Consider the following 14497-nt stretch of genomic DNA (forward strand, 5'->3'; position numbering starts at 1 on the left):
GGGGGCTTCAGTGCCGTCAGCATTTCTTGATATGAGAGGTCACAAAAGACATTACAGGAGGAAGGGATAATATATTAAGGTGGCACCTGGGGGTAAAGAGAGTTTTACTGTAGGTTCACCAGAGCAACTACAAATTTTAGTCTCTACATTTATTTATTTTACTGTGTGAATATTACGAAAGGATTAATTTACACGTAAAGACGTAGAATTACAGTATCAGTTCCACTGCGCCGTTGTAACTTTTGCTAAACAGCGGCCAATGTGGCCACAAGTGGTAACTGCAGGATGACGGCACACTGAGCGTCACTTCAAGATTCCCGAGTCTCGAGCTTAAAAGGAAGAGTTTGACATGTTTGTTTTGACTTCGCATGTTTGCTTTCTTGCTGAGAGTTAGATGACAAGATGCTATATGCTAAATAAGAAGCTACAACTAGCAGTCGATTAGTTTAGCTTAGCATAAAGGCTGGAAGCAGGACTCCAGGACAACTGCTAATTGCTTTAGCTTTACATTTCAAGGCACAGATACGAGAATGGTATCAATCTTATTTAACTCTTGGCAAGAAAGTGAATATTATCCTTAAATGTCAAAACATATTCCTTTAGTAGGTGACCTGACTGAACTAAAAAAAAAATTGGCGCACTAGTAGAGAACGGTCATAAAATCTCAGTGATGTCACTTACGCAGCAGTGTCTCTGTGGCGTGTTAGCATTAGCTGCTATAGAGCCGAACCCGTGGATGTACGGAACTGAGCGATGGTGCGTTTTATTGCTTGCGAGGTCAACTTTTCGTTTTCCAAGAGGAAGACGAGTTACATCGTCTCACTTCAAGTTCCTCTTTGCTCAGAGCAGTGTTGCGGTCTGTTGCTAGTTAGTTTTATTGACCAGATTTAGTTTGTAGTTAGAGGTTTCTGTTTATTTTTCTTCTTCCCTCTGCTCTCCCTCCCGTCTTCTTCAACACCGTGTCTGTCATGTCCCTTTACCTTCCTCCTCTCCTTGATCCCTCCTTCTTACAACCTCTCAACTACTCCCCTCCCTGCCTCCCTCTTCCTCCTGGGTCCCCTCCTCTCTCGGCTGCGGCTCCCCCATGCTGGTGTCATTCTGTTCCTCAGGGTAACAAAGACACAGGAAGTTGGTAGATAAGCCAGGATTTGAGCTCCAGATTATCTGCTTGCCTGACTCCCTCGCTCTGCCTGCCTCCAACCACAAGGCCAGATTGGCCTGAATCCTATTTTTAGGCTGCAGCCAAAGAGACAATCCTTTCCCTTTCCTGGATTTTGTTGCCTTGACCACACTTGAAAAGATTTCACGTTGCGTCGCCAGTTTTTGCTTTTTAGTGTCCGTTCCCTCTGCGGGCACAAACCAGTCAGCACCAGTTTTACTTTAAAAGCCAAATTAACAAGTGCAAATTTTCTGCGGTCCCAAAGCACATTTGTTGCAATGACATAGAGACCTAATTAATTAGCAGTTTATTTGAAAGTGATCTTAGCTGTCCCAAATCCCCAGCAGATCGCTGCTTAAATGTCTCCCATGGAGGATACATGAGATTCACTGGTTCGCACGCCCAAATTATTTTCTACAACTTTCTCAACAGCCGGGCAGACGGAGTGACTGACCCTGTGGTAAAGTCGAGTCAAGCTCCACATTATTATTTCAGTCTGAGCAGATTATACTTTTCAGGGATAATTTCTGCTTGCTGAAGCAGCCGGGGAAATCGTCTCGAACGCTGCAGGTGACAGGAGATCCCTCGGGCGTTTTGTGTTTGACGCTGACTGTTAGTGAATTTTCACGGGAGAAAAGTGAGAAATATCTGGTAAAGTGTCAAGTGTCCTCAGCTCAGTCCGGGGTTCGATCCGGCTGCTGACACCTCTAAACCTCCACCATTAGTAGGGTCGAGGAAACTGACACTTTCTTTCACGAAAGAGCTCAATCATCCAGTCAATACAACACCAAACAGTGGCGTACGGGAACGGGACTTCACTAGAGAGTTTTTAAAGCGTTAACATAATCTCAGTCAGTGGCAGGAGACGTCGCTGTTCTTTACCTGTGCGTCCCTCTTACTGTTGCTGCCGCCGTGTTCGTCTCTGCTGCTCTGGCTCTGCTCCGAAACCTCAGACTTGGTTGCACTGTCTTTTGGAGATGACGCCGGGTCGGTGGCCTCGGAAACCTTCATTGTTTCAGTGTCAGCGGTATCAGACATTCTCATTGCAAAGTCTTACTGGGAGATGCTGGCGAATAGAGAGAACCTGAAACAAAAAAAAGCAGGAATAACGTCTGTAAGGACCATTTCCTTTTTGGCGGCTTACAAGAAAGAATCACAAAATGTTTACGACAATCTGTTTACATAGGTTGCATTGTGAGATGAGATGATACACATTTGTAGTTCTCCGTTTTTATAATGTCTTTTTATTCAAGTTCAAAGCCTCGAGTAACAGGAACATACAAACAAAAGACGCACTGTATCTGAGCAGTGACCACAAACACATTAGCTGTAGTGAGAGAAGTTTCAATTGTGTGATATTAGCTGAAGATATTACAGTACAGATATGTCACAGATATTTTATAGACACTGTTGCATATTTTTGTACAGATTTTTCAACTGCAATCCTTCTTTAAAACACAAATTTAACAGATCCTTATTAAAGATGTTAGATATAAATAGTGTTATTGAATTCTTTAAACTCAAATATGGATGTCAGTATTGGATTGGCGTGGCCTTAAATAAAAGTTTATTTGGTTTGTTGTTTTTAACCTATATCGTCTGTTGCACAAACTCTATGAATATATTATTCTTTTTCTACATCTAAATTTGTGTTTGCTCTTCCTTCTCTTTCCACAGCGAGTGAAAACAGGTCGTTAATGTGTAAATACCATAATGATGCATATTTTCACAGATCAGATCAGATTTAATATTTCAGAAATAACACGACTCGACGAGCAAATCATTTTACAAATCCAGAATTATCAACATATTGAACGGCGTGACGTAAAGATCAAAGCGAGAGCAGCTCTCTGCTGGTACACAGTAAAGAATAAAAAGCACTTGAGAATTTGGGGTGTGGAGGGATCATCATCTTCATGCTTCTTCTCCTTTAGACTGTGACAAAGATGAAAAAGTTCAATTATTTTTTTTTATTTATCGAATAATAATGCTAACAACAACCTTGGTTCATTTATTTTAAAAAATGCAAACAGCAATAATGCAGTAATTGATAAATATATACGTTGTATTACGATGACATTAATGTCCATAAAATTTAAAAGAAATAAACTGATGTAACAGCTGTTTATCCAGAAAGTAAGAAATGAAACTTACTTGTTCAAATTGGATCATTACACCAGGCCCACAGGAAAACACCTGCTCTTCTTCTGTGGTGCAGTCGACGAGTGTTTGATAATGACTGTTTTCTTTGTCTCACTTTTTCTCGTGGGTATTATTTTGAAAGACGAAGCTACAAAACTGCGGTCGTGAAAAAGCGGAGCAGCTGAACAAACGTCTTAATGGCGGCGAGTAGAGTTATAGCAGGGAACAAAACACACGTAACTAATGACGCTGGTGTAAATGTAATTCAGCCATTAGTAATGTCGTTACTTACACCTGTGCTTGACGACTCAAAACGAGCGAGAAAAGGTCTCTGAAGTAGCAGAAAGAGGAGAGAGGGTCATCAGTCACTACTGTCTCTGTCTGCGCTGTCTCACAGCTCTGCAGCTGTTCAGCACCAGACAATGGACTCGACTGGACAAGACACAGCAGGACAGTTTGGTCCTCTGAGATCCCACAGATGGGCCCCCCAAAACAACAATATGACATCCAACTCATCTATTTATTTTGTTTGAACTTAATTTGGTATTAAATTGATTTGCAATATCAAAAATGCCTATTAAAAAAAAGGTAAATTAATAAACTGTTTCCTTCTGATTAAATGTCCCCAAAGGGAAAGTTTCTAATTAAAAAAAAAACAAAGGCTCACTTTCAAAATAAAAGAACTGATCCTGCAACGTGAGCTGCTTCGCACCTATGGTCCGTCGTTGGAAGTATCTGTGTAATGCCATGACCTCCCTATGTTGAAGTCATGGTGCGAGTTCATCCTGCTGATATGCCCTAATTATGCAGTCAGACCCCATGCAGGGAAACACACACAGACACACACACATACACACAGGCGCACACACACATAAGAAGGGAGGGCAGACATCTGGTACATGAGAGCTATGATTAATAGGTTAATTAGAAATGGGCTCATCAAATTCACTTTGCACATCAAAACTGGATCCACACATGACAGCACTTTACTCTCTGTGCTCCAGTGTGTACGTGACCGGCCTGGTGTGTGTGTGTGTGTGTGTGTGTGTGTGTGTGTTTCAGCCCTCACCAATCAGCGGAGGGCCTCAACCTACTTGCCCGGCAGTGATCAGAGCCATTTTCCTATCTGATCGCCGAGCGGCAAAGCGGCCGGCTGAGACTTGATTGTTAATCTCCGTCCCAAAAGAGCTGAGACAGCGAGCGGGAGCCCACTCTCTTTAAAAAAAAAAAAAAATAGGTGGCATCCAATTCCTCTGTCAGGGTAATTGACTTCTAGCGAGGCCCGCTGCTCTCCTGAGCTCCTCTGCCAGGCAAATGTATCGCTAACCCAATGCTGTGCAAGGCTAAGAGGTTAGCTAAGATTTAGCTGGGCACCGGAGAGTCAGATGTTGAATTTCAACGACCTGTCAGAGGTTTGACAAAAGCAACGCCGGCTGCTGCTTTACATTATTTTTACATTCTGAAGGAAAACAGCTTAATACTCCAGAGTGCTGCGTTCGCCTTTGAATATTTAGTGTCTGTTGCTGACATTTTGATGAGTGAACTCTCTGGAGTCGCCCGCTTGAAGATTTGCAATATTGGACAGATATTTTCAAGAGCCGCGCTCGTGATGGATAGCTATTTTGTCCCTCACCGAATCATTCATTCTTCCAAACACATTTTATCATGGGACTGGAGTGTTGGACTAAATTTGGCTTCAGACTTTGATGCATTCGAATTTCACCGTCTCGTCTCTCATGGCCGAGGTAATTGCACCGTGTGCCTGTTTAGAATCCCTGATGTTTTGACTGCATAAGTAATATGGATCATCATTTGATCCTTGCTATTACATTAAGGAAACCTCTGGGAATTTAGGGAGCGGCAAATTGGTCTCTTATGAGTGAGACTGAAAACGGACATCACCGGATTTTTCTAAAACATATCTCTCTGTATATATATTACATTTATGGCTCCCCTAATATTGTAATGTCATATTATGGATAATAGATTAAGTATAATGAGAGCTATTTGCTTTCATCAGGAGATGCTGCTCCACTGTAGCAGGAGGGAAACTTTGTGAAAGAGGTCACGTGTGTTGCAGAGTAACTGTTGTTGCTTGATCTGAATGAATCCTGCTCCACACGTATATAAACACTTCTTCACTTATTTTGTGTTAAAACTGCACCAAGGCCTCACACTGGGGTTCAAGGTGATGTAAAAGTTCAAATACAGAGTTTAACTGTTTGTTTTGAATTGAAACTTTTGCTGCCCGAGATTCAAATCACATTAGAAAGAAGAGGTGTGAAAATAAAGATATTTATTTACTGCATTTTTATTTATGAAGACAACAATTGGCAGAGTGTGTTAAAAATCAAAAACTTGTGACGGACGTCTTTTTCACTGCTGTAGCACTGCGTTAAATGGGAGTGAGTAGTCTGGTTTCCTTGAAGTGAAAACCACCATCTAAGACACTGATGGAATATCTGAGCCCTGGAATAAAAGACTATAATACATCCTGCTGCTGTAGAGACTCATTTATAACCCGAGTTGATGATCTTTCTATATAATCATTTATCATCTCTTGACAAAACCGTCACATTTAGATTGCGTCTTACAGTTCTCACATCTAAATGAATCCGAAGTGAAATGTCCCAATGTGAGATATTCTTACCGTGTAATTATAAAGATTGTTTCACAGCACACCATTAGAGATAATGTTGGGATAATTATTGAGATAGAAATGAGAGGCATAAACAAAATTACTATCTAATTACGTTTCCATCCACCTGTTTTCATCCTCAACAAAGTTTTGGTGGATAAAATTAAGCATCTGACTTAAAGGTCTCATATTGTAGATGTGCATGTGTTGTTTCATTATAAAAACAGGTCCAGGTTTTATATTAATACTGTGAAAGTATACGAGCCGTCAGGACTTCTGGAACTTGGTGATGTACCTGAAATCTGCTATATGTTCATTCAATCACTCAGAAAACAGTCAGCCAATCAGAAGAGAGGCTCAGAGCCTCCTCTCTCCTGATTGGCTCACTGACATGTTGTTACTAGAGCTCCAGAGAGAAGCCTGAGAGAGGAGATGTAAAACTACACTGAGATGGTTTTTGGCTCATAAAACTACAAATATATCTTCTCATGGATCAATACTTGAACACATAAAACACAGAAGAAGTTTAAAATACGGGACCATTAAAGTTTAGTTTCCACTGAAGAGAAAAATAAATGCTTTAGACTTAAACATCAGATCTGTGTGGAGCGACAAGGAGACTGTAACCTTCCTCAAATTAATACAAATTAATAAGTGTCAAACCTCAATCATGTTTCCACCATTCGAGATTTGATGGGCGCTCCGTTAATTATTTTCATCTCATTATGTTCTCTTCTTCTGCAGTGGTTAAATGACACTGATTGGAGAAACAGCGCCACCAACTGTTTCAATACTGCCACCTCCTAATATTCACATAACAGCAGTGGGTGGAATTACAATTTTCTTTTGCATATTTTCTTTAAGTTAAGTTAAAATTTGTGCAACACTGAGAGTTTATCACAATCCCTGACTGACTATTGCTGTCAAAGAGAAATAAACAGAGCACGTACTTGATACGTAGCCAGTGGTGGTTGTGGCGAAGGAGGATGAGGCTGGTGAAGTCGATGAGGCTGAGCCTACCGATGCCATCCGAGATTTCTCTGCCCATGTCTGCTTCAGCTGCTCTGAACAGCAACCGGGGCCTCCGGCACCCTCATGACCCCTGCTGACCTGTCAATGAAAGAGGTGCAGGGTTAGCACTGTGGTGTTAGAAGGGGGGGGTGGGGGGGTCAGAGGTTCGGAGCACCACTGACACCGAGGTCGCATGGACTGACAGCAGTCAGGATGTCAGCAACTCTGGAAATATTTGTGAGTCAAAAGTAAAAAGTAAAAACTGTGGTGAGTGTGTATTTCTGGGCCTGTGCGTGCCTATGCGCCATAAATAATGGATGAGCACAGAGATGGAAGAGCGGTGGAGGCAACAGGAGAAAGCACCCCTGCCAACCTCGTAAAAACCAAGCATTAGGAATTCAGAGAGCAGTGGGGGGAAGATAGCATTTCTCAGCTGAAAATCCTCTGCCATTTGGTGGCACATAAATTTCAAATCGTCGAGCGTACACTCTCTATTTTCCAGCAAATTCCTTTCGAGCTGAACTACAGGGTGACACTGGTTGGGCAGGGCAGACATCTGAAAACACCAACAACTACAGAGCAGCAAAAATATTGACACAATATTGGAGAGAAAGACTTTTGAAAGACGAATAGTGATACAGTAAATATGATTTCCAGCTTCTTTACTAAATGAGCGTTTCTGCGTGAACTTCACTTGACATTTCTATTGAACTTTAATTAGCTACCAGCCTCGTCTATACTGTGAAAATGTGCTCGCAGGTGGTTGCCAAATGAGGCTGCTAAACATCAGATTAGTGCAGCAGCAAATGGTTATTTTCATTATTGATTAATCTCCTGACTGTTTACTCCATTCATTGATTGATTGTTTGATCTATAAGTGCAAACTGAACATTAAAATTTCCTAAAGCCCAAACTGATGGCCTCAAATGTCTCCTTTTGTGCGACCAGTGGTCCAAAACCAAAAGATAATGAGTTCACAAAAATATAAAAAGCACAAAATCCTCATGATTGAGAAGCTCGAACAATGAATGTTTTGCATTTTGACAAGATAAAATAACTTAAAAGTTGGTTCATTTTGTGTTAGACACGTTATCAACTGCTTGTCTGAGCTGTGCAACACATCACTTAATACATTCTCCTACAGCTAAATCCATAACTGACCCATGTCCAGGCTTCTCATTGTCTCCCTGCTTCTCTCCCGGCCTCCCCCCTCCTCCTCTAATCTCCGTCTCAGTGAGCGGGCGAGGTGCCACGCTGACTCTGGCACCCAACGGTGCCAAGGCCTGGCTGCTGCTCCCAACATGGTCTTGGTACGACCCCCGGGTGCCAGACAAAAAAGGTCAAGTGGAATCCCTGCTCACTTTATAATCTCCCTTCTCACGACGCCTCACCCTGCAGCCTGAGCCGCAGACTGAGATGATGATGGGTGGGAGAGACGTGCCATGGATCAGTCGCCATTTGGTGCATTGCTTTTGTTCAGCTGCCTCACAGATCCACGGGTGTCAATGCTCGAGGAGAAAAAATAAACAGGACTGCTTCACGTTGATGTTAATACAATCTACTACTACTTCGTATATAATGTGAGTAGAAGGGAGATTCAATCTTTCAGGCTTGAAACTTGAATATTAGCTTTTCTGACGTCCCCCTTGAGCCTGTAACATTTCTGCTTGGCATTGGCAACCGGCTGAGTGACGCCCAAGGCAGGAGCCATTCATCAATATTACATCTGGAGTGCAAAGCCTAGTTTATGCAGTTTGTAGTCAGGTAATCTATTACTATATGTTGGTCATCTTAGGACAGAATCAGCTATATCTTTTTCCTCTTGTTCCAAGATGCCCTTATCTCTTACCCCTCTGCTGCTCTTTTTACCTCTTATCTCTGTCTAAATGCAGCCAGCACTTTTTACACGGTTCCTCATGTGTGACAGGAGAATCACCTCTGTGCTGTGGCTCCACATTTTGCCCTCCTTGCTCCTAGTTGAAGGCAGAAGTGGTGCCAATTCAAGCCGCTGCAATAGGAGCGCCAGCTAAACGTCTGAAATGGGAAAATGTGGAGCCTGCGCTGTAATTTTGTGTTGGTCCTGCAGCTATCGCTCACACACACATACACGCATGTATGCGCACACACACAGAGTGTAAAAGTTGCTCTGACAGCGGTGCGGCTGAGTCTGGCCGTGGGCGCTCCAGGTTTTATGACCAGAGCTGCTGAGCGGACAGGGCAGCCACGGCTTAGCTGGCTGGCTTCAGGACTTCACACTGAGCCTGTGTGTGTGTATGTGTGTGTGTGTACTATGCTGGAGACAGTCCTATGAATGCTAATGCCGCAAACAATGCACACCCAAAAAAAAAATGTTTTGACAGACGTGGACAGAGGGAGACATCACCCTCTGACTGATGCTCAGCAGCTTCTAACACACACACACACACACACTTGTGGAGACGCTCCGTCTGTCTGTGCGTCCTCCGGTATTGTGCTGTAGCTGACAGGGAGTGGTTCATTGGTATTACAGTCGCCGCAGAGCGCAGCAACCTTAAAGAGGCTCCCTCAGGCATCGTTCAGTGTCACACCGCCACCTTTATCGCTACGCTTGATGGCATATCTGCAGCCACACACACACACACACACACACACACACACACACACACACACACACACACGCATTAAACCTTCCCATTTGCATACAATCAAAAATAAATGACATTCAAATAATTAATTGTAGCAAAATGTTAAAGCAAAGATGCCAATAAAATCTGACTATTGCAAAAATCATTTGGACTATTTATCGTAGCTGTACAGCCACAAACACGAAGTCTCCTCTGCACATATATTCAACAAAACAAAAAAAAAATTAAAAAACCCCACAGCAGGGTCATGAGGGCGGCTGTCGACTGAGCCGAGTTAATCATACACCGGGCTCTTAACGGACCACTCTCACGGACAATTATGTTTGATGGCAAGCTAATGAGAAATTTCTCAATCACTGTGAAGTGCATAAGAGCCTGCTGGTGATGGCGCACACACACACGGACGCACACACACACACACAGGAACACGCAGGCAAGCACCCTCCAGTACACTTATTTTCTTTCCCCTTCACACAAGCACAAACACACACACACACTCACACACACGCACACACACACACACCTGCCTCTCTCTCCTGTAGGCTGACCTTTCCCTCCCACACCTCTGCTCTGTTCTGTTCTGCTCAGCTCTGCGTGGATCAGAGCTCTTGTCTCGACTATAACCAGCTCAACTGGAGGTGAAGGACCCTCAATCCCTCCCTCTATCTGCTGCTTCATCCCCGGCTCTATTCCTGGCCGAGAGCGAGGAGATGAGTCAAACGCGGGGCGGAAAAGAACAAGCCATCACCTTCGCAAGCTTCTGAGTGGCCACAAAGAAACCAGAGATTTCTAAGCAGACTATGGTGTTGGAAATTAATTCACGCTTTATCGCGGCTGATGAGCTTTTGCGAGCGTCACATAAAAAGAAAGGACAACGGCGGGAGCTGTGCCAAAACAGCTGGGATATTGTCTGCAGAAATGTAGAATACTAAACAGAGCTCTATTCAGTGGAGCAGCGTGAGACAAAAGCACAAATACAAAGCTAATGCCATGTCCGTGGGCTACAGCTTTATGTCACCTGCTTTTCATTTCTGACCAGTTATTCTCAGCCGATTTCTAAAATTGACGACTTCAGCACAAACACAAACAAAAAAAGAAAAAGAGAATAAAAAGAAGACGACATATTTAGAATAAGTCAGCTTCAGCAGAGTGCAGGAACGTGCACCCTGGCAAATAAAATCAGGCATCACATAAACAGTTAATTAGGTTACTAATGCTGGTTCACATTCATGGTGCTGCAATAAAATTGATTTCAGTGTTTTGCTTAACTGAGTAACTAATCTCCCATTTTCTAGCCATTTCTCCTAATTGCAAAGCAAGAAAAGCACTGACAAGGGAGCTATATAATTGAACCAAAAAACGATTAGTGTAAAGCCTATGAAATTATACCACTTTCACTGCTCGCCTCAATTTCAGGGCGACTGAGGCAGAGTCAGTTTAAGGAACTGCCTGTAATAGCTCAGACTGAATTAACAAAAAAAACATAAACAGGCACAAATGAGCCTCTAATTGCGCTGCTCGCTCTGCCTCCAGGTCGCACAAGGCGTTGTGAGCGCGGTGCGGTGCAGCCAGCCAGCATTAATAAATTAAATCCACAGCAGAGCATGTAGGTAATCCATTACCTATCCCATAGGAGAGCTTCAAGGGAATATCAATCTAGGTAATTAGAGGAGAAAACAATAAACACTGAAAACTAACATGCAAGTCTAGCAGTTTTAAGCTATGGAGCCTTATGAGAGAAGAATAACTCAAAAAGTCTGCCAGAGTCATTAAAAGTCCATTTGCAGACAACACCTGCAGAACAAACAGGGGGAAACAGGGGAGACGGAAGATGAGCTTGGCTGGAGAACAATGCGGAGTGAAGCCTCTTATTGGCTCATCTTGGTTAATTATCCTGGTAATGAAAAGCAGAAGCAGCACTGGCAAACCGGCGAGGAGATTTCGAAAAGCTCTGGCTCGGCTCACTGAGTAACACAGCACTGACAGCACACCAAATCTCACATTATGCTTAGTTTTACAAGCCAAAGGACAAAAAGAAAGAGACTGCACACTTGCTTACCGACTTGCTGCCATGCGACGATTAAAGACACAGAAAAGCTGATTTTCTCATGCCAGTTTCTACATGTGTTCACTTTATGTGGCAATAAACAGCAGAAAAATCTACAGCCTCAAAAGGCACAAGACAAAGAAAATGTTAAAAAAAAAGGCAAAAAATTAAAAAAATTAAAAAACTACAAGAGGAAATTATAAATCAGGAAAAGGCATGTGAGATCGATGCCCACTCGCTAGCGAAGTGGCTGGAAGCTGCAGGACCTACCTGCCCGGCAGCTCTGCCCTCCATCCCTTCTGCTACCCGACCGTTTAGTTTCCATTGTACAGGAGGCGCAATTTGCTGGAGAGGAGGCTGGAGTCGCCTCCCAGCTCGCTCCTCGGCAGCTGCCTGCTGCCTCTTGTATGCTCGCTCGACTGAGTGAGAGTGTAAGACGGGGAGAGGGGAGTGTAAAGGAAGAGGGTGAGGGAGAGTGGGTGTCACAAAGAGAGAGAGAGAGAGAGAGAGAGAGAGAGAGAGAGAGGGAGGGAGGGTGCTGTGTGAGCACAAGTCTACCTGCCACAAGCCATCAAGCCAGCCAGCCTTGGAGACAGCGCCAAATCAACAGCTGGCCCCTGTGTGATGTCAGAGCCTGAACAGCCAGTCACGGCAGCCGAGGCCGGCCGGCGCTACGGAGCGCTGACTGAACCAAAGTCACTGGCTAAATGGGGCTCTTCATTAGCTACTCTGCTTTAGGATGGAGGCGGGGGTTGGAGGAGGAGGAGGAAAGGGCAGCCAGGGACATGGGATAGATAGAAGGAGACTGAGAGGAAGAATAGAGGAAGATGAGAAAAATGGGAGGGTGGGTGGTAGAGCAGCAAGAGAGAAAAGGCGAAGAAAGGCACAGAGGAGGCAAAAGAGGAAGCGAAGGAGAAAGAGAGGCGACAAACAGGGAGGAGGAGAGGATAGGGGACAGGAGCGACATGTCTGTGGCCAGCTAGGTGCTCAAAGACCAGGTGGAGAGTCGATGGGGAGGCGCTGGCCGCTGAGAGGCCGAGCTGTTCACTGGGCTACCTTCCCATTAAAGCTGGCACCCTGCTTTTCACGCAGGAAGACAAGGCTACAGCTAATCCCACTGCCTCAGAGAAGCAGGCACCACCTGAATCACCACCCATTGCTGGAACAGAAAAGTGAAATACTGCAATATAACATTTTGCTTTAGGCACATTAAGATAAGCTTATTGGTGGATCAGTTAGAAAACTGACTGCGTGAAGAAAAGAAGCAAGCTTGTGTATGATGAAACCACACCCCTAACCTCCTCCACTCAATCTAAATCTGCCTTTCATGACTTTAGAGGATTTAATAGTTAAAACAATGAGGGATCACAGCCTCCACCAGTACTCGCTTTCCTTGCTTATTCCATTAAAGATCAAGTGTTCTGTCTACATTGTACATGCAGGGGAGAGAGCGTGGAAAAGAGCCATAACTGTGCTCCTGAAATAATCTACTTCATGAAGCTTTCATCACTAAGTGACTGACAGGCTGTCAAAGACATAGGAAGTCGCAAACAGGTCCTGAGCGCAGCCCAAGTCTAGACTGCCATAATGTGATTGTTTTTGTCCTTTCAGTCACTCAGACTTTAACAGCAAACACAGTGGGCGGAAAAGTTCCTGCTGTCACTTAGCAACCAACACCAGGCTGCGACAACCGATCCGATCCAATCCTTCCTCATAATTGTACCATTCGTTATGCCGGGTCTCTGAAGAATTTATTATTATGCTTCCTTAATCCCATGAAAAGGTCACCAATTGAACAAACAATTTATGGATAGGCGGATGAATTATTTAATGGCCCTGACCAAATATTATAGGAAAGGGAGATTTTTCCCTCTGGAAAGCGATGAATTATTTAGTCATTGGGCCACATCTTTGGTGAAAGCTATTACACAGCATCCTTAGCCTCAATATCTGATAATGTCATCAGCTCAAAATATGCCCTAACCTGTGTAATGAATGGTCAACAGAGTCGCGGCTGCAGTGGCCTGAGCAGCAGCGGGTGAAACAGTTTCGGCAAACAATTATTAGCATTTATTTTAAGCCTTTAGAGGGGTGTGTAATCACTAGAGAGCAATTTGAGACATGATTTTACCACTTCCTAAAACACTTCACCTCACCCAAGAAAACCACACGTTGAAATATATCATTTCAACATGGGTACAATCAGATCGACGACTTCCAAATGACTGTAGCTGACACAAATACTGATTATGGAATGCAAAATGGCATCTTATAGTATATACACACACAGCATTAATAAGAGGATGTTTTGCCGGACAGCACAGTTGCCAGCCCTGTAGAGATGAACACAGTCGTCTCCACTCTCTAAAACAGCAGCCGCAGGGACTGAACCAGCATCCACTCTCCACCCACCAGGCTCCGCTGGCACCTTAATGAAAATGATACCATCTTGAATGCTCGGCCTCTGTGGTGACAACTTGGGAGCTTTCACTTCCATCTCTACCACGGCTATGGTCAGGTTAGTGCATCAGAATGGTAGAGGATATGGGTTGCTGGTAAACAAGCTCGAAAATGAGTTATTAGGTTAATAATTTATGGCGTCTTACTGATATACATGTAGTTCAAGGCAGGTTTCGCTGCTTTTAATCTCTCTGACAGTAACAGTAACTAACAGTGACAGAATTGTACTCAACTGTTATATTAAAAAAACATATACTCTCAATAAATTAATTAAGAAGCAAATTTAGACTCTGTCTTTCATTAATTATAATTAAATTTACAATTTATTAGTATGATACTAATTCACTGATAGTGATTGGTACTTATAAATTAAACACATTAACCCTCTTTGCCCTTATTTGGTAAACCCCCCCCCC

The 14497-nt window shown here is 43.5% G+C and overlaps 1 protein-coding gene across 10 annotated transcripts in view; it reads right to left on the reverse strand.

Moving 5' to 3' along the window:
- r3hdm1 (R3H domain containing 1) overlaps positions 1-14497 on the reverse strand; it is a 43108-nt gene that overhangs the window by 27533 nt on the left and 1078 nt on the right. For 9 of the 10 annotated variants that reach the window (XR_015436389.1, XR_015436390.1, XM_023395403.2 and 6 more), the window contains exons 2-3: positions 6890-7049; positions 2042-2243 (exon numbers count right to left, since the gene is read on the reverse strand). Coding sequence is in view for 8 of the 10 variants with exons in the window: in XM_023395403.2 (XP_023251171.1) it covers positions 2042-2203 (162 nt within the window). In the remaining 2 variants the exon portion in view is untranslated. Of the gene's footprint in view, positions 1-2041; positions 2244-6889; positions 7050-11891; positions 12041-14497 lie in introns of those variants that run through there. The other variant, XM_023395402.2, reaches the window with a different exon arrangement.

Source organism: Seriola lalandi, unplaced genomic scaffold (assembly GCF_002814215.2).
Source record: "Seriola lalandi dorsalis isolate HSWRI2012SDOR001 ecotype SW California unplaced genomic scaffold, Sedor1 jcf7180002054962, whole genome shotgun sequence".
In the NCBI taxonomy this organism is placed as follows: Eukaryota; Metazoa; Chordata; class Actinopteri; order Carangiformes; family Carangidae; genus Seriola; species Seriola lalandi.